This window comes from Rhinatrema bivittatum, chromosome 1, assembly GCF_901001135.1.
Source record: "Rhinatrema bivittatum chromosome 1, aRhiBiv1.1, whole genome shotgun sequence".
Classification (NCBI taxonomy): Eukaryota; Metazoa; Chordata; class Amphibia; order Gymnophiona; family Rhinatrematidae; genus Rhinatrema; species Rhinatrema bivittatum.
The window spans coordinates 283,073,286-283,092,953 of record NC_042615.1 but is presented as its reverse complement, the minus strand read 5'-3'; the positions used below and the strand labels follow the sequence as shown (position 1 = coordinate 283,092,953).

The 19,668-nt window shown below is 43.3% G+C and overlaps 1 protein-coding gene across 1 annotated transcript in view; it reads right to left on the bottom strand.

The window, feature by feature from the left end:
* Positions 1–19,668, bottom strand: part of LOC115087992 (dedicator of cytokinesis protein 2-like) — a 1,829,205-nt gene that overhangs the window by 1,252,430 nt on the left and 557,107 nt on the right. The window contains exon 26 of the mRNA XM_029595813.1: positions 14,733–14,860. Within this exon, the coding sequence (XP_029451673.1) occupies positions 14,733–14,860 (128 nt within the window). The remainder of the gene's footprint in view (positions 1–14,732; positions 14,861–19,668) is intronic.

Genomic DNA, 19,668 nt, shown 5'->3' with positions numbered 1-19,668 from the left:
TGATATTGTTAGATACAAGTTCGATGAGGGGGGAGGGATTGTGTTCTAGTAGGCCTGGGGGGGGGGGGCATATACAATGCATATTTGAAGGTCAGTGGATCTGAATAGGCCAACTTCAAGCTTGGTGTGGGAGCAGGTCTTGATGGGCCTAAGGTTGAGGGTTTTTTTGGCTATTAGGAGTAATCCTCCACCTCTTTTTTTTGGTCTGGGTTGGGAGAAAATGTCATAAGTGTGTAATGGGAGTTGGTTTAGGATCACAGTATCTGTGTCCTTGAGCCAGGTTTCGGTTATTGCAAATATGTCAGGTTTTTGGTCATGTAGTAGGTCATTGAGGATGTGACGGATTCAGAAAAAACAGAAGCACCGAAACCCTACTAATCAACCTTTCAAACACATTAATTAGAGGTCTAGACAACAAGCTAAATCATCTTCTTATCCTCCTCGACCTCTCCGCGGCTTTCGACACGGTTGACCACAATACCCTGATTTCCAGCCTAGCACACATCGGCCTGACCGACAATACACTAAAATGGTTCACATCCTTCCTAAAAGATAGACTCTTCAAGGTCGCCATTAACAACAACTCTTCTAACCCCCTCCCACTGGACACCGGGGTACCACAAGGCTCCGCCCTATCTGCCACCCTATTTAATATATACCTACTCCCACTCTGCCACTTCATCTCAAGTCTTGGCATAACATATTTTATGTATGCAGATGACATTCAACTAATCATCCCCATATCAAACACCATTGAAGATGCATTGAACTCAACAGCCAAGCACCTAATCGCCATCAGGGACAAACTAAGCCAGCTGAAACTATGTCTCAATATGAATAAAACCGAATGCATCCTCATAGGTAAACACAACCCAGGATCAACTACCTCATCACACTTCCTTCAAATTGACAACTACAGCATCCAACTCAAAAACACAACAAAAGACCTCGGAATCTGGATTGACAGCGACCTCAACCTAAAGAAGAATATCGCCATGAAAACGAAAGAAGGCTTTCTGAAACTCCACCTCCTGAAACACTTGAAACCACTTATCCACCAGCAAGACTTCCGCACAGTACTGCAATCTCTAATCTTCAACAGCCTTGACTATTGCAACTCCCTGATGATCGGCCTCACAAAATCCACCATAAAGCCACTCCAAATGCTACAAAACGCCGCCGCAAGAATCCTCACTGGCAAGAACAAATCAGATCATATCACCCCCGCTCTGAAAAGCCTACACTGGCTTCCCATAGCACAAAGGATTGAATTTAAAACGCTAACAACTGTCCACAACTCAATCTACAATGCAGCCAACCCCGCCCTCATTGACATGATTCACCTTCACAAAGCACAACGTGCCACCAGAATAGAAGGCAAAATGACCCTAGACATACCTTCCCCCAGCATAGCCAAACTGACAGCCACGAGGAACAGAGCATTCTCCATCGCAGGACCCAAATTATGGAACACCCTACCCCATTACCCAAGATCACTCAGTGACAGTAAATCTTTCAAAAAAGAACTCAAAACCTGGTATTTCAACCTTACCTTCCGCGACAGAGTCGGCTAAGCCTTCCACATCCCGCTTCCCCCCCTCTCTCCATCTACCACCCCCCTCCCTAACTTCTACCCGCTCACCTCTACCTACTTCCCCCTCCCTACCCTCCCCCCCACCCCTTACCTGACCCCTCACCCTTCTCATCTCTTTCCCACCCCAATGCTTCCCACCCTCAATCACCCCGCCCCTCCACGAGTCCCGCCCTCTCCCCCCTTGTCACTCGTTTTTCAATTTTTGCTACAAAGCCCCCTATCCAGCTCGCCACAGTTGTTCCCCCTGACCTCACCCTAACTCAGTTCTCTGCTAGGGTGCCCCAGTGACTGTTTTAGTTACCAATCTGTTTACCAAGTTATTTAAGTTGTATAAGATGTTATATTTGTATAAGTTACCAATTGGTCACCACTATGTATAAGTTGTTATCCTGTAAACCCGAGTGAAGGCATCCCGCTATACTTCGGTATAAAAAAGCCTCGAAATAAATAAATAAACTATTTATACCATTGTAAGAGGGGTGACTAGTAATTTGGGGTGAGGTTTTGGTGATGGTCTAGGGTTTGGGGGGGGGGGCAGTTTTACATGCACAGTCAGAGGTACGAACAGCACAGTAGACATCAGTGAAGAATTTTTGTGATTTGAAATGATGAAAGGTATAAAAAGATGAGATTTGTACAATGAACTCTCGACCTAGCTTGATAGCAGCTAGGTATAGAGTACAGGGTGGCAAAATTGGTTGAGCAGGTAGGTAGAGAGCCTAGGCTGGCAAAACTGGTGGGGCAGAAACTTTCCTGCCCACCTCACCCCCTTCCTGTCCAGCAATCCTGCTCTGCCTGCTGCTGCAACTGCTGCCCAGACCTCTACTTCTGGTTCCAGAGATGATCATTACAGTGAAATAAGTGCGGGGACCAAGCCTGTCCTCACTCACAGGTCCCGTCTGCCAAATGGAAGCTAATAGAGGCTGGGGACTATGAGTGTAGGCTTAATCCTTGTGCTTACTTCATTGTGAAGATTGCTGCTGCAGCCGGGAGTTTACTGTACACTTGCTGCACACATGTCAAAGCTTTTGCCCAGCGGCAGCATTGAATCAGTGCCTGGGGTGGCAGAGGAGAAAATCCATCCCTGCCAATAGCCACCTTCTCAGGACAAGAGACTGAAGAGTGATTCTCTTTCTTAGAGAGAGAACCTCAAAGAACCCAGGACCAAGAGGTGCTCATGAGTTTTGTTAAACCACTCATTTCAGATAGACCCCTCCCATGGAGGAGTATCAGACTTTCCTACTGTGGGAAGACACTGAAGTCACTACTAAGGGACCACTTTGATGACCCCCCTTACTTAGGTGTGTGTGTGTGGGGGGGGGGGGGGGTTAATTCTGAGAAACACTTCACCTCTACAAAGGACTTTAAACTCTACTTGTGCTTACAAGATTCACTGCTGATATGTTCCCTTTTTGGACTGGGAAGAGATGGACATGCACCTAAAAGGATTTAGGAGCCTGGTATCTAACTGCTCCCTTATGCTAACAAGTGCAGGTACCTGAATCCTACATCTGGGTTTTTTTTGTTCTGCTTGCACTATGTATCTGCAAAAAGGCAAAGAAAAACCAGCAAACACAGAGTTAAATGCAGGAGGACTGAGTGATACAATACAATACAGAATACTGCCAGGCCTGATTTGTGCAAAAAGACTGCCGACTCTGTTGCACTACTTGGAGTTTTGTCTGATGTTCCAGCATCAACAGGATTTGAACTAGTTCTTGATTCTGATTCCGCATGGGTACATACAGAGGAGCTGAATTGTGCCGAACACAGCTGATAGCGGGTTGAGTTCCATCTGATCTGCAGAAGGGCAAAGACATAAGGTGTGGAGAGGAGAGAGCCCATACATTCCCTCTTGAGATTATATCTTTAGCCAGAGATCACGTAGAGCAAAGGAGGAGGAAGCTGGCTGAAAGTGGCGCCTGCTGGAGCTGTGCCAGGATCAGGTCACCATCTGACTGACATTGCAGGGAACCAGTCTGGTAGCTGGACAGCAGGAGGCTAATAAAGATCACTGTGAGTGCAGATAGCTACATACAGACCTTGTGAAGAGGAGCCACATTTACAGTCAAGAGTGCTAGAACAGAGTACTTTCACAATCTTTGGGTTTGGGCTGGGCAAGTTTCTTCAAAACTGAGTTTATAACTCTAGCAAATAGTCTCTCCAGCAATGCACCAAGATCTGCATGTACACCGAAACCTGCAAAAATGTACTGAAGCCAAGGATTTTGACTCAGAGGGACTTTTATTTAATACTAAAAAGAAAAAAAACGTTGAAAGAGGTGCGGTTTTTGCCTTTCCTTCCCTGTGCTCCATTAGAACTGCTTGCTTGAGCTGAGGATAGACATTTTTCCTTTGCTCCTAATTATTTTCTCCCTGTAGCAGAGTGTATGCTGTTTAGTGGTATTTGATTATTTCTAAGGTATCAGGTTACTGAAATTGTTATTCAATGTCTATGCATATTCCATTGCATTGCCAGTGTTTTCCTGCAGGTTTTCCTTTCCTTTCCCTTCTCTCATGCTTCTTAAATACAGTTCTTCAGAGAACTTTGAAATGCTATGGTTTGATTTACCATGTGCTCTGGGGCTGCATTAGCTGCCCAGGAATTCTTCGAGGAGCATCCCTTGTGTGGATATCGGGGCTGCATGGAGATGCTATCTTACCTCACCAGCTGCACTATTACACCCTTGTCCCCTTTTTTGTTAGTGGAGATTTAAGTAATACATTTTCTTCTAAGGTTGCCCCTTCCACCTTTGGTGCCTGGTAACCTAAATATGTGTGTGTATGGGGGGGGGGGGGGGCACATAGGTTTTCTGATTTTCTTTTGTAATCGTTGATTATGGAAGGCTTCTGTATATAAAAGAAGCCCTTTCCAGTACAGCCAGATGTTTCCAGCAGTCCAGTTGTTCTTGCGATGCGGAGAATCAATGTCTTTGACAATCCTTTCAAAACAGTGTTTTGTAATATCCCAGGCTCTGTACTGACAGGGCTGGATTTTCAAAAAGTTACGCGCTCCGGGCCTATTTTAAAAAGGCCCGGTGACATGAGTGGGACGCGTGTAAGTCCCAGGGCTTTACTAAAGCGGCCATTTCTGCTGTGTCGAAGGATCGCGTGCCAGCAAGCTGCTGGCAGGTGCAAAAGGTAAGATAAAAATTGGGGGGGGGGGGGGGGGGGTTAGAGTAGGGCTGAGGGGGAAAGGTTAGGGGAAAGGAAAGTTCTCTTCCAGGCCACTCCGAAATCCCTGGGAGGGAATGGGGGAAGGCAGCGCGGCTTGGCGCGCACAAGGTGCACAATTGTGCACCCCCTTGCGTGCGCCGACCCTTGGTTTTATAACTTGCACGTGCTTGTGTGAGCAAGTTCTAAAATCAGGCATAGATGTGTGTGTGTGCCGGGTAGCGTGCACACATGTACGCCGCACGCGCTCCTTTTAAAATCTTTTCCATAGTATGCAGGGAAAAACACATGCAGAATGTACCCAGAATCTCCATGGTAGGATCCCATTTTGCTTAAAACTTGCATCCCTTTTTTTGTAATTAACGGTTTTTATTGTATTGCAAACATATCCTGCAACAGAGAAACCCCATGTGCACATTTGCTCTTATGTGCCTACATGGGTCAAACAGCTTAGGGTACAACAGAGTTTTTGTTTCTCCCCTGGTATGTTACCCCCCTCCCTTCCCACCCCTACCTACTACCCCTTTCCTCCCCCCACCCCATCCCCAGAGTTTCTCAGGAGCCAGTCCATAGTCATTCACATAAGAGGGGGGAGGGGTATCACCGCAATCAACCAAAGGGTTCTTTCAGTCATTTGTTAGGAAGCAAACTGCGTGACCTATGAGGGAAGGATTGGAGATAAGCGTCCCAGGTAAGCAAGAACATTCAATGATGCCGTGGAGATGTCCAGGAGGTCATGTTGTCCATTTGAAGTATCCTTGTAAATGGTTGCGCCATTCCCAAAACGTGGGAGGAGAGGCGTCCTTCCAGTGGAGTAAAATATCCTTCATACCCACATAGCTAGCCTTCCGTAGAAATAGGCGAGGTCCCATCCCCTGCAGTTTCAGATCAAGGACATTGTCAAATAGCAGGATATGGGGGACTGGGGGTACACAAATATCAAGCAGTTCTGTGAGGTAATCTGCTATTTTAGACCAATATCGCTTAATCAATACACAACCCCAAAACAGGTGTGAAAGCGAACCAACTTCCTGGTGACATTTCCCCACAGATATCAGAGGGTACTAGGTGCGAGCGAAATGCCAGTGGTATAGAAATATAAGCCCGCCAAAGGAACTTATACTGCATTTCATGGAAGTATTGATTTGGAGACACTCTCGCTATGTTATTAAGGCTATGTTGGACCATGGTCTTAACCTGGTCTTGAACACTCATAAGATGGAAATTCTAATCATCTCACAAGATGATCTTGCAAATCAACCGATCTTGCCGGCCGCCTCCCACTCAGCCAACGTTACTTTCAATAACGCTCCATCTGTGAGAGAGTTAGGCGTAATCTTGGATAAACAGTTTAATCTAAAGAATTTTGTGAACACGACCACTAAGGACTGCTTCTTTAAACTGCAAGTCCTAAGAAACCTAAAACCACTACTTCACTCCCAGGACTTTAGATTAGTGCTGCAATCTATCATCATGTCAAAATTGGACTACTGCAACTCCCTTCTTCTCGGCCTCCCAGTCAACTCCATAAAGCCCCTTCAAATGGTTCAGAATTTCGCAGCCAGGATCCTTACCAACACCAAAAAAAGGGAACATATCACCCCCACCCTTCAGAGCCTCCACTCTACCTATTAAATACAGGATACTCTTCAAAGTCCTCACGATCATTCATAAAGCTAAAAATAACCTCACATCTCGCCGCATTTCTACCCAACTAAGACCTCACACTTCCTCTAGACCTATCAGGAGTGCCTACAAGGACACCCTGTATGCCCCTCAAGCGAAAAATTTTCTCAGAAAACGCGCCATTTTGACAGCAGGACCCCATCAATGGAATGCACTGCCCCTGAACCTCAGACAAGAAGTTGCCCATCTGCTTTCAAAAAGAAACTTAAAACATGGCTATTCAGCCAAGCCTTCCCGGACACGTAATCTTCTTCACTTGCAACCTCTTGCTCTCAAGCAATCTTTCCATGCGGACACCTTGTCTAGTTTACTATCCCTAATGTTTATACAGTTATCATCTCATCCTTTCTGAGTTGATTAGCATTGAATTATCTAATAAGGTTTATGTGATGTTATGACCCGTTTTACTGTTAATAACCACCTATGTTCTCTGTATCGCCCCGAGCGAATGTTGTTGTTTCATTGTAAACCGTTTTGATATGTATATTTTACAGGAACATCAGTATAGAAAAGCTATAAAATAAATAAATAAATAAATGGTGGCAGTGACCACAAATAATCCATCGTTAGTCCATCTGTCAGCCATCAATTGACTGGGATCTGTCCGCCCCTTGGTCCTGAGATATTTATAATAATAGGACAAGAATGGCACCTTTCCCCGGCTCAGCTGTAACACCCCCTCTAGCTTAGAGAATAGGGCTGAGTTGCGTTGGTCGGCTGATATAGAATGAGCATAATGCCTAAGCTGCAAATAAGAAAACTCTGGTGTACTCACCCGTTCATAAAGAGCTATGATATCCGGCAGTGGAAGCAGGTGTCCAGTGCCATCCAGAGTGTTCCCCAGCTGAACCAAGCCTTTCACTGTCCAGCCTCTTACCCCTACCGATTGTGTCCCAGGGAGAAACTCGGGGTTCCCTTGCAGGGGCAGTAAAAATTCGCTGAGTTGTGGGATGTTTAGCCGCTTCGTAAGAGCGTGCCAAGCGGTCGTAATGGGTGCAATTAACATCCACAGCCTAGCCGGTAATATCATTCTGTCCTTACTGGCTTATAATACATATCTCAGATTATAAGGGGATACCAAGGTCTGCTCAGCCTGTATATTCACACGGTGTGACTCCTCTAGCACCCAATCCCTGAAGATCCTCAAATTACCGGCTAAATTATATAGTCTCAGATCCGGAGTACTTAAGCCACCATAGCGCCAAGTCCCCTTCATCCAAGGAAGTGCAATCCTCGCTCATTTCCCTTGCTTTAAGAATGTTTGAATTCCCTTATCTAGGGTGATCTGTTCCTTGCGTCGCAGGGTCAGTGGCAAATTTTGGAACAAATATGTCCATTGAGGGAGGAGCACCATTTTAAATAAACTGACCCTACCACTCAAAGACAGCGGCAAAGATTACCAAGTCTTCAGGCGGTCTAGCGTATATTGATGTAAGCGCTGGACATTAAAGGCATATAGTTTGGACAGTTGAGTAGTGATATACACTACTCAACTGTATTTAAACTTATCTGGGGCCCAAAGAAGGGGGAACTGCCCTACCCACTTGCCCAGCAATGAGTCCGGGTATCCCCGAGCCTCTGATTTATCAGAGTTGAGCTTAAGGCCCGAAAATGCTCCAAACTCTTTAAAAATATGCAATAGAGAGGGCAGGGACTTTTGTGGGTCTGTCAGTATCACTAAAATGTCCGTAAAGGCAGCGTATTTAAAGGTCTCGGACTGGAACGTAACGCCTTTCACTGCTTTCGCTAATAAGATAGTCTGCAATAAGGGTTCTAGTTGTAACACAAACAATAGGGGCAACAGTGGGCAACCCTGATGCGTACCGCGGCCAACCGAAAAATCCTGGGACATGGAGCCATTCACAGTGATACTAGCGCAGGGGTTCTTATACAGTAGTCGTACCACATCATAAAAGAGCTCCTCAAATCCCATCACCTGCAGAACACTAAACAAGTAATCCCATTCTACCTTGTCAAACACTTTTTCAGCATCAAAGCTTACTACCACATGTGCTTCTTGATGTTGTTGACAGAGAGCCATGGCCACCAGAGTTTTCCTAATATTGGTCAGCGTAAATCTCCTGCAGACAAACCCAACCTGTCCATGCCCCACCAACACAGGCAAAAAGTTCACCAATCACTCGGCCAGAATTTGAGCCAAGATCTTCTGATCTTGGTTGAGCAACAAAATAGGCCTGTAGGAGCTAGGGGATAATGGGTCCTTACCGGGATTGGAAATGAGAGTGACATGCGCTCTATTGGTCCCTTTCGAAAAAGCATCTTGGACTAAGAGTGCATTAAACGTGCTAGCCATAATGGGAGTAATCTGGTCACTTAAGGTTTTGTAGAATTCGGTGGTATACCCATCTGGACCTGGGGCCTTAAAGTGTTTTAATTGCCTGATCGTGAGTCTCACTTCTTCTTCAGAGATAGGCCTATTCAATTGCAACTTATAGGCTGGAGTCAGGCATGGTAAATTCAATTTAGTTTGAAAGCGCTCCCAGGCACCTGGTACCCCGGGTTCAGAGCCATGTAAGGCAGAATAGTAATCCTTAAAAATAGCCAAAATGAAGGGGGTATCAAAAACTACGTTGTTGGCAGGGGAGCATAGGGAAGTGATGTACCTTGTTCCTCTGTGGGCTTTTATTAGATTAGATATCAACTTCCCTGATGGAGGATAACATTGAGAGCACTCTGAAAAGCTAACTAACACTCTCGGTTAGTGCGGGAAGCCACCGATGCAAGGGCCCGCTTGGCACTCTGGAGCTGGCGATTAAGCGTTAGTACCTGTTTATCCGTACGCTTTCTCCATTGGGCTATATATGCTATAATCTCTCCCCTTAACACCACCTTGGCTGTGTACCAACAAAACATTTGGTCCTCCACGTGCTGCCTGTTAAAGTGGATATACTCCCTCCATTTCTCTTTTAAATATTCTTGGAAGGTTATGTCATCGGCCAAATAGTAGGGATATTTCCAGACCCGAGTTAAGGAGGGCTCAACTGATCCTTTTAATGTCACCCACACAGGAGCATGGTCCAAAATAATAATGTTATCGTTGCCCGAATCCAACATTCTCGCAAAACTGTGCGTACTCAACAAAATATAATCTAAACAGGACTGTGACCCATGAGACCTAGAGATGTGAGTAAAGTCCCTTTCCATAGGGTGTAAGGTACACCAGGTGTCCATCAAATTCAAAGATCTTTCAAGGAATAATATGCCATTCTCTGATGCCCCAGTGCTCGCATGGGTAGCGCCCTTATCTAAATGCTGGTCTCATATAGTGTTAAGATCCCCCCTATGACAAGCGTTTGATCACTGTAAGGGGCCAGTTTCTGATAGAGCTCCCAGAAGAAAGTCATCAGGGGATTATTTGGTGTATACACACTGCACCACACATAAGTATGCTGCTGGAATTCTGTGACTAAAATGGCATAGCAACCCCCTCGGTCTATGATTTCTTTCTGCACCGTCATAGGAAAGTTTTTATTAATAAGTATGGCCACACTAGCCGATCTCGTGGTGGCTGATGCATAATGTACAGATCCAACCCATCCCTTGCATAATTTCTCATGCTCCATATCATTTAAATGTGTTTCCTGTAAGAATGCGAGATCCGCGTTCTTTTTCTTTAATTGTTGTAAAATTTTGGCTCGCTTAATCCACAAATATTTTGGCTCGCTTAATCCACAAATATTCCAGGAGAAGAGTCTGAAGCTAGAATTAACTATTTAAGCCAATAAGTAACATACAATGGTAACTATTCGCTATTACTGAGGGGGCGTGGGCCCTTTCAGCAGGAGCCCTGGGTCCCCACCTTCGATCTCTTTGCCTGATCTGGTTTGCCTTGGATCGTGAGAAATACCCCCTGTGTCCACTATAAAACTCTGGCTCAAGGAAATCCCCAACCTGCAACCCCCATCCCCATGGTAATCTACACTTATATCTCCCTCTACCATCCATCCCCTTTCCCCGTCCTAATCGACACCTGATGGCTGCTCGCCAGTCAAGCCCGGACAGCAATGGAGATCACTAGATTGGCACCTTCACCTTCCCTCTCTCACGACCCCCCAATCTGCCCCCTTGTAAATTATGGGCGTAAATCTATCAGAGTAAATACAATAAACAACAGGTAACTCATAACATAGGCAGCCATAAATCCCTCCACGCTCCTGGAGGCTGTAAGTGAGGGTGGAACAAATCAACAGGGGCCTTCCCCGTGCCAGCAGAGCGGGCCTAGGTTGTAATGCAAACGTCCTCCCACCAACATTTAAAGTCTCGGCTCCAGTATGTGAGTATGCAAGGTGGCAAAAAGCTCTGCAGGAAATTTCACACAGATTTCACACTGTGGAAGTTTCACAGAGACTGTGAACTTCCAGTCAGGAAGTTCACAGAATAAACCTGGTAACAGGATTCTAAGTTCCATTACTTCGCATGGAGTCCCACTGTTACAACAGATCACCAATAGCTGTGGTGAAGCCTCATGGATCTCCCGGCTATGGTCCGCTGGCTGGGGATGGAGAATCGCTGGGTGTCTTCTGCAGGAATTGCTGGGCCTCCGCTATGGAATTCAACCAGCGGACACCTTGCTGGGTGTTCACCCGAATGCGGGCTGGATAAACCAATGTGGCCCTAAGACCTAGGCCATACATTTTTGCACAGAATGGAGCCATAGCTCTGCGCTGTTGTGACAACTGTGCTGAGAAGTCCTGGAAAATCAGGATTTTCTGATTTTCATAGGTGAGTGCCTTCCCCATACGCATCGCCCTTAGGATGGCATTTTTGTGCACAAAATTAAGAATTTTTGAGATCACTATACATTGCTTAGTGGTATCAAGCCTCTTGGGGCCTAGCTTGTGCGCTCACTCTTTGCGAAGTGGGCCCTGGTCCCTGATCAGGCCCAGTTCTTTAGTGAGCCAGGATTCTAGAAAAACTGGCAATTCTGCTTCAGCCAGGGATTCAGGAAGCCCCACCAACCTTAAATTAGATCACCTGGCCCTGTTCTCCAGCTCCTCCAGCTTATCAGCATGCTTGGCCACTGTGTTCTTCAGCTGCTCCAGCTTGGAGGAGGTATCCCGGTGGCCATCTTGAATATCGGAGACCCTTTCTTCCAGGGTCTCCATGCGTCCCTCGAAGCCTGAAATCGCCGTGGAGAGTTCGGTAAGTTTGGCAGAGATATTTTGCAGGTCAGGGCGCAGGGCTTCCACCTGTACTGCCGCGTGAATGTTTGCGAGCGCCGCCAGCTGCAGCTGTTCCCCCGTGCCTGGCTCCTCCTCCGGTAGCGCGTCGGTGGGACTGCTCCGCTTCTTATCTTTTCGGGCGCACTGAGTCGCCATTGGGTCAAGTTTGCCGCAAGCACCAACCGACTCCAACAAAATGAACATATTTAGGAAACGGCTGCTATTTCACCGAAAAAAGAATATCGGGAGCCGGTGGATGATGTGGGATTCAGAGCGGGGAGCGGAGAGAAGGAGGGCACGTCCACTTGCGTCAGCCCATCACTTGATCTCCCACCACATCCCTGTTTTTGAACTTTGCCCTTGCCTCCTGTTCCTTTGTACTTCCAGCTCAATCTGAACCACGGTTGTCATTTGACGCCATTAACAACTGAGTAATACTACTCAAAACAATATTGCCTCTTATTGTAGACACCTCATCTATGAATAAATCACACAAAAACAAAAATGGGGGTGTGTGTATACCTTTCAGCTATAAATGATGTTCAGTATTTCTAAACTAGGAATGTACCACACCTTTGGCTATGCCTTTAGTTATTTGATATACCGTTTTTAATTTGTAATCTTAAAGTTCAGTTTTAAATAAAGTGCTGAGAGCCGCAACTGCTTAAACGATATTTGTTTCTCGCCTGCTGCTGATTCTTATTGCCCGACGCTGCTAGGGAGCTAGAGACAGTGTTTTACCTGATTTGTTCTCTTATGCAGCTGCCAATTTCTAAACATCTGATGTTGTTTAAGCAGTGGCGGCTCCCACCACTTTAAGATAAATGTTCTCCTGCCTTCAGATATATATTTCACAGAGAGGGTGCCTTGATATGGCAATCAGAGGCGTTTTTTGAAGACGTTCAGAAATTATATTTTATCTGCATCACAAAATAACAAAAAAATGAAAAAAATGAATGCTTATTTAAAAATTAAATTTAAAATTAAAAATTAAAAATGGTATATCAAATAACTTAAGGCATAGCCAAAGATGTGGTACATGCCTAGTTTAGAAATATTGAACATCATTTATAGCTAATAAGGTATACACCCCCCATTTTTGTTTTTGTGCCCTTTACAACTGTCCAGAGATCTCCTTCCTTCCACCCCCAAAACAGCTGCTCTGGCCCCAGAACAGGACTACTTCCAAAACTCTGCATCATGGGCCCTAAATCCAGCCACCATATCTCACCCTTAAGCAATGACCATAACTCTTTTCCTTCCCAGGAGCTAGAAATGAGGACTCTACAGCATCCCCAGTGGAATGAGGGGCCTTCTGCATAGCAGTGCACACTTCAGCACTTGCCACCTGAGCCACTGGGCAGGCCTCAAGCTTGCACACTTTGAGATGGAAGAGAGAAGGTGGTTGTAGGCAATGACAGAAGGAGGGAAGAGGAGGGAGCAAGGAGAGGCAGAATGCAGCTATTTTTTTTTTTTGGGGGGGGGGGGAACAGGAGAGATGGAGTGGGTTAGCTCTTTGTTAAGAGAATAAAAAGTTCACTAGTCTTCAGCTTTCTGCACCTGGCCTCCTCTGCTTGACGGTTCCCCTCATCTCCAAGTTCTAGCATGCCTCCCTTCTGTTTTCTGTGCTCATCTGATAAACCTGCAAGTGGCTCAGCCACGCTCTGACAGTCTGTGCTGGCAACCCAAGGATGCACCTGTCCCTCTGTCCCCTGCTTTCTGGCATCCAATCAATGTCATGCAGGCTAAACATCCGACAGTGGTGACGCAGAGATTCACAGAAGAAGGTCAACCAGCAGGGTGGAAGATTAAAGTGCTCCATGCTCTCATCTTTTATGCACAGCAATTGCATGCCATACAATTATTCTTCAGGTACTGAAACCACAGCGTCACTTAGATAAAATATAGCATTTCTTCCTCTCTCTGGCCCTTTCCTGATTAAATGTAAAAATAATAAAATCATCTTAGTAAATGGCAAGGTGTCCTCTGGGTGACTCTACTGCATTTGCACTGAGTACAGGACAGTACGAAAGAGGGAGTGTGAGTGCTTATGCTCCTGTGGGCTGTAAACAATGAGCTATTAGTAATGAATAATCAGGGCAGGGTGTAACAGCCTCAAGAGCTCTGCTAAAGCTGGGACAGGGACAGCGATAATAATACTTGTCATTTTATAGTGCTACTAGACACATTCAGCACTGTAGAGTGGTGATATGTGTTTGGGTGCAATAAGCCTCTGCCCTAAAGAACTTATGGTTTAAGTGAGTATCTGAGGCAACAGGAGGTAAAGTGACTTGTCCAAGGTCATAAGGAGTGTCACTGGGAGAAGAAGTCTGTTACGCTCAACACGAGACGACTCCTTCCTATTATTACAGACTTCCCAAACACAATCTAATCTCCCACACACCACCCACCCCTTCACCCTGGCAAGGTTCAGCCAGAGTAATATGTGTATTCACCCAGGATTATAATGTTGATGTAAGCCTATTGCCATCTACATGGTCATTAAGAGTCCGTAAAAATCTTAAGCCTGAAGAAAAGAGCATGTCAAGTTGACAGCAGGGATGCATAGGGTTTGGCCTATAACTATGCAGTGAAAACAAAAATCCTCATTTGTAAGTATTGTCTCCTGTTTTGTGCAAACTAAGGAACTTGATTCATCTATCACATGACCCAGAAAGATTAAGGGGATGAGGCATAGGTCTGGATTGTTTTTAACCATTATTATATAGTCTCCTTCACAGAACTAAGAACTGAAGTGACAAACTTCCATCAATATACCCAATTGTGGCCACAAGATATCAGCATTGTATTGTTTTCTGGAAGTCCTTCTTAGGAAAGGATAACAGAATACCAACAGATGGATCTGTAGGCTGCCCAATCCCTGAACACTTGAGGTATACATTGTAGAACTAAGGTCAATGCATTGATGAAGTATCTCAAATAAGAATATGCACTGCCAGCCAGTGGACCGGCTCATTGATTGTCTGCCGTGGAACTAATATCACTAACACCAAATTAATTATAGCGCCATTCCTTGATGGGAAGAATCCACTCTCTCAGTTTGGCCTTTGGTGCACTGCACATTTATATCTGTACCTTCTCAACCTTGTAAAGGACCTCCAGGATGTTACTTAGCAGCTCCACACAGGCCTCCTCCTCTACACCATTCTCCATCAGCTCTTTTAGAATATCTGTCATCGAGTGAAGCAACACATCACGACACTCTGGAAAAAGGGAAAGAGAAAGACATCAGTCACTACAGAATGAATTCAAATATACAGAGAGAAGCCAGGTGAGTCATACAGATGAGTAAGAGCTTATGTACACTTACAATGCAAGGCATCGCATAAATGACATAATGAAAAAGAGATAGAAGTGGCATGCGTTCCATCATAGCTATCCTTCTTTTCAGCTTTTTTGCAAGTCTTTACGCATACTGGACCTCATATGATTACAAAAAATACTGCTGTCTACTTAGCTTCATTCATTTATATCTTATATGAAGGTGAACCTTTCTAGTTATCTACAGACCCTATCATGATCTATTCAGGTCAAAGAGGGTCTTCCTCATTTTTACGCTGTCTCCCCTGTTCTCTGTCATTGCTGGCTTAAAATTTGTCAGTGAGTCTCACCCATTCCTCAGAAGAATGCCCTGTATAGAAATGCATTTATGTATCATACCTGTTTCATAGTTTTAGAATGTATGATATATATACAGAATGCAAGCAGGGCATTTGCTTTTATAGAGAGGCTCAATGGAGTAGCACACTTTCATTGGCCTCATACACTTCAATGACATCTCATTCATCATTATCTTATGGAAGCCTTCCCATATCAACGCCCAAGGTGACATAACAATAAATGATAAAACAATAACATTTAAATACATAATTAACTATAACTATAAAATAAACAATGATATTATATATCAAGAGCATCATAAAACACCACAATAAATTAAAAGTAATTGAGCAGGTATTTAGTAAAAAAAACCAACCCCAAAACCTCAATTTTTATTTATTTATTTATTTATTTTATTTACTTATTTATTTATTTATTTACTTATTTGTGAGATTTTCTATACCGAAGTTTGGAACAAGTCTTCACTCCGGTTTACAGTTGTAACAACTTTTACAGTAAATAACGTTAATAACATTGTTAACGATATAACAGACATAACAGTGTAAACAATATAAATAAATAACAGTGTAAACCATATATACTAAATTGTAGTTGGACATCAGTATAACATTAATAACAGTGAGTGTAATGGATGATATTCAGTAGTTAGTACATTAAAATCTAAATTTGAACAAGGGTGGGAAGTACATTGAGGTTCAAGACATAATGTAAGAGAAGTGCTTGGTTTTATAAGTGTGAACATGTTGTTGAGATTCATGTGTCTGTGTTATTTAACCAATGCCGTCTTTGTAGGCTTGTTGAAATAGCCATGTTTTTAGTGCTTTTTTGAATATTTTTGAATTGTTTTGCATCCTTAGGCATTCTGGTAGTGTGTTCCATAGTAGGGGTCCAGCTATTGATAAAGCTCTCTGTCTTGTGGTGGTTAGTTTGGCGGATGAGACTGGGGGTATTGTGAATAGAGCTTTGTTTGTGGATCTAATGTTTTGTCGAGGTTTATGCTGTTGAAGAATGTTCTTTAGGGTGGTGAATTCAGTATTGTGCATTTATGTAGGATTGTTAGTGTTTTGTATTCTATCCGTTTTTTGATGGGTAGTCAGTGAAGTTCTTTTAGAGTTGGTGTGATGTGATGGAATTTTTTGTGTCCAGTGAGAATTCTTGCGGTGGCATTTTGAAGAATTTGGAGTGGGTGTGTGGTAGTTTTAGGGCGTCCAAGGAGTAGGGTATTGCAGTAGTCGAAGCTTGAAAAGATCAGGGATTGGAGAATGGTTCTAAAGTCTGGTGGATTCAGAAGTGGTTTTAGGTGCTTAAGGAATAGTAGTTTGTAGAAGCCTTCTTTAATTTTCATATATATGTGTTGTTTGAGATTCAGTTCAGGGTCGATCCATATTCCTAGATCTTTGAGGTTTTCTCTTGGTTTGATGATGATATCGTCTAGAACCATGGAGTTGTAGGTGTTTTCTTCTGAGTTTTTTCTTTCAAGCAGAATGTATTCTGTCTTGTCCATGTTGAGGCGTAGACTCATTTGGTTTAGGAGGATCTTTATGTTTTTGAGATAGGTAGCTGCAAGTTTAAGGGTTTCTTCTAGGTTGTTTGATATAGGAATGATTAGCTGTATGTCGTCAGCATACATGAAGTATGTTTCTCCGAGACTCGATAGTAGTTGGCATAAAGGGAGAAGGTATATATTGAACAGGGTGGCCGATAATGCTGAACCCTTGAGGTACTCCTGTTTCAAGTGGGATTGGCTCTGAATTTATGTTGTTGATGTTTACCTTGGGAAAGCTTGGCTAAATAGCCAAGTTCTAAGACATTTCCAAAATAGCTTAGTATTCAGCATAAACCACAACTTCTTAGGGAAAGCATTCAACAAAATCAGACCCTGGTAGAAGAAGGCACGATGATGTGTCCTTGTCACTTGCACTAATTTTGTTGGCAGTATCTCAAGTGAGCCCTCAGAACTACAGCATAAGACACAAAATGGCTTGTATCTCTTAATCCATTCCCCTTAATATTTAGTGAAATGGTTATTTAATGTCTTTGAAACCAAATCTGTGTTTTAAAACTGGACTCGAAAGGGAATTGGTAACAAATGCAGACTTACATGAATGACTACTTAAACTTCTAAATAGCTTTGTCTATTAATGGCTGAATTCTATAATTATAATATCACTAGTAGTAAAAGCCTGCCAAGGCCAGGGAAATACTGTGAAGTGTAGGAAGTGCATAATTGAGATGTGTGGTAATAGAGAGTGCATGCTGAGCTTGGTGTACTGTGTGGTAAGAGAGTGAGTTGACTAGTCAGAGAGAGAGGGGGGCAGAGCTGGAGAGTATAGCCTTAGAGAGGGGGGAGGAGCTCAGTTTCCATATATGGTAGTAGAGAGTGGCTTAGACAATTTAAAGAGATAAGGGTGGAGGTGGAGAGAGGGGCAGAGCTGATGAGTATATGGAAAAATGTGTCAAGGAAAAGTGCTAAATCAGGATGCTGAGAAAATCTCTGCCACAAGCTGTTTGCACATACACAGTAATAGAAAAACCCATAGAGCAGGAGAGATTTACTGAGAAAGCAAAACAAAGTAAGCGACAGAAACAACAAATAAATGCTTATGGATTGGAGATGGATTTTACTTGTTCAAGGAAAGAATTTGATGGCAGGTATAGTTATATTTATTTATTTACTTATTTATTTACTTATTTTAAATTCTTATATACTGCACTTTCAATTTGTATTGGACATGGCGGTTTACAGTATTACATTCATAGTAGTACATATTCCATAACAAATAATGATATAACAACAACATACAGTATAAAACAAGTTAAAATAAATAACAGGCAATAGACAGAGCCTCTATTAAGTAAAGGCATGTCTCCATATCAATGATAATAATGCGATGGGAAAGATATTAACCTGAGACTTCAAATGCTTTTTATCTATTCAAAAATGGAGGGGAAAAGATGTGAATAGGGTACCTGAACCAGTTTTCTCTGGAAGTCGGGGCTTAACTAATTTTTTAGAATATTTTGGAGAAGCTTAAATGATGAAAACAACACTAGTGGTTCAATTGGATATGGAACTAATCGGGAGCTAATTATGAAACTTTTTTTCAAATACAGAGACTTGTTCCTTGGGTATAAGATTAGAATATTTCCAGATGTCTCTGAGCTACACAGAGAGGATGGAAACAGTTTCTGCTCTTTAGTCCCAGAGCACTTCAACTGGGAGCAATGTTTTTCCTTAAGTATCCTGCAAAATGTTTGATCAGATATCGAAATGTTAAATATGTGGTTTTCTTTAGCCTTCCCAGCTAAATTTATTTTGGAATGCAAGTGTGATAATGTAGGACCCCTTCCTGTTGAGTCCCCTGTGTCTGAAGCCTAAATCCTTGTTTATAGTTAACTAGTTGTTTGATACAGAGTATCTTTTCTTTTTGTCTGAATTTCCTGGCTTTTTGTCTGCTTTGTCCCTGCTAATTGTGGACTTTTGTATCTTTTATATTGAAAATATTTTTGGCATATTCTCTGCCTGACTGAAAAATGATACTAGGCCCATCAAGTGATATCTTTTTTCCTGAATTTGGAAATTTAATAAATATAAAGTTAAAAAAAATAAAGAAGGAAAATTAGGGCACAGCTCGAGCATCAAAAGCAGCTGGGCACACTACACTTCTTCTTTTGGGTGGGCAACCAAGAGGGTGGAAACAGTGTCATGCTTGTATAAACACATCATCATGCCTGTGCACTATTCTCTTCCCCTGTCCAAAATGCAGCTCGATCTATGGAAGACCACACCCACTTTTTTGTTAGTTTGAAGGAGGACAGTTTGCAGTTGTGTCAATTTACCCAGGTAATGGCTTTGAAGATTACCCTCTTCAAGAGTTCTGCAGCCTGGGATGGGAAACTGCCGTTATATAGTCAGATAAAGTAATGTGGCTGCCATTTTGTGTCCACTTCAAAGCGCAGCACTAACGGTTAACCTCCAGCCCAGTCCCCCCAATTCCTCATGACCCCAGTCCCGTCACCCCCATCTTTAAAATGCCTTTTAATGATTCACTTCTATTTTCAGGTAATTTAATCTTTTGCTCATTGTATTCTAACCTGAGGAAGAGACTATTAGCTCCCAAAATCTAATCAAGAAATGGATTTCGTTAGACAAATTAAAATGGAATCAACTTATTTCTGTTTGTTTGTTTCTGCTTGTTAGCCTTTATTTCTATGCATTATATAGTTGCACAGTCAGATGATTTGAAAGGAGACCTGAGACCCGTGCGGGTCAAACTCTTCCAATTTTATGTGGCAATTCAAAATGAAACAACAACAAAAAAAAAAATCACAATGGGATGCCGTCTGAAGAAAACATTTTTGGAGATCTCCTGCAAGCTTCCCCAGTGGG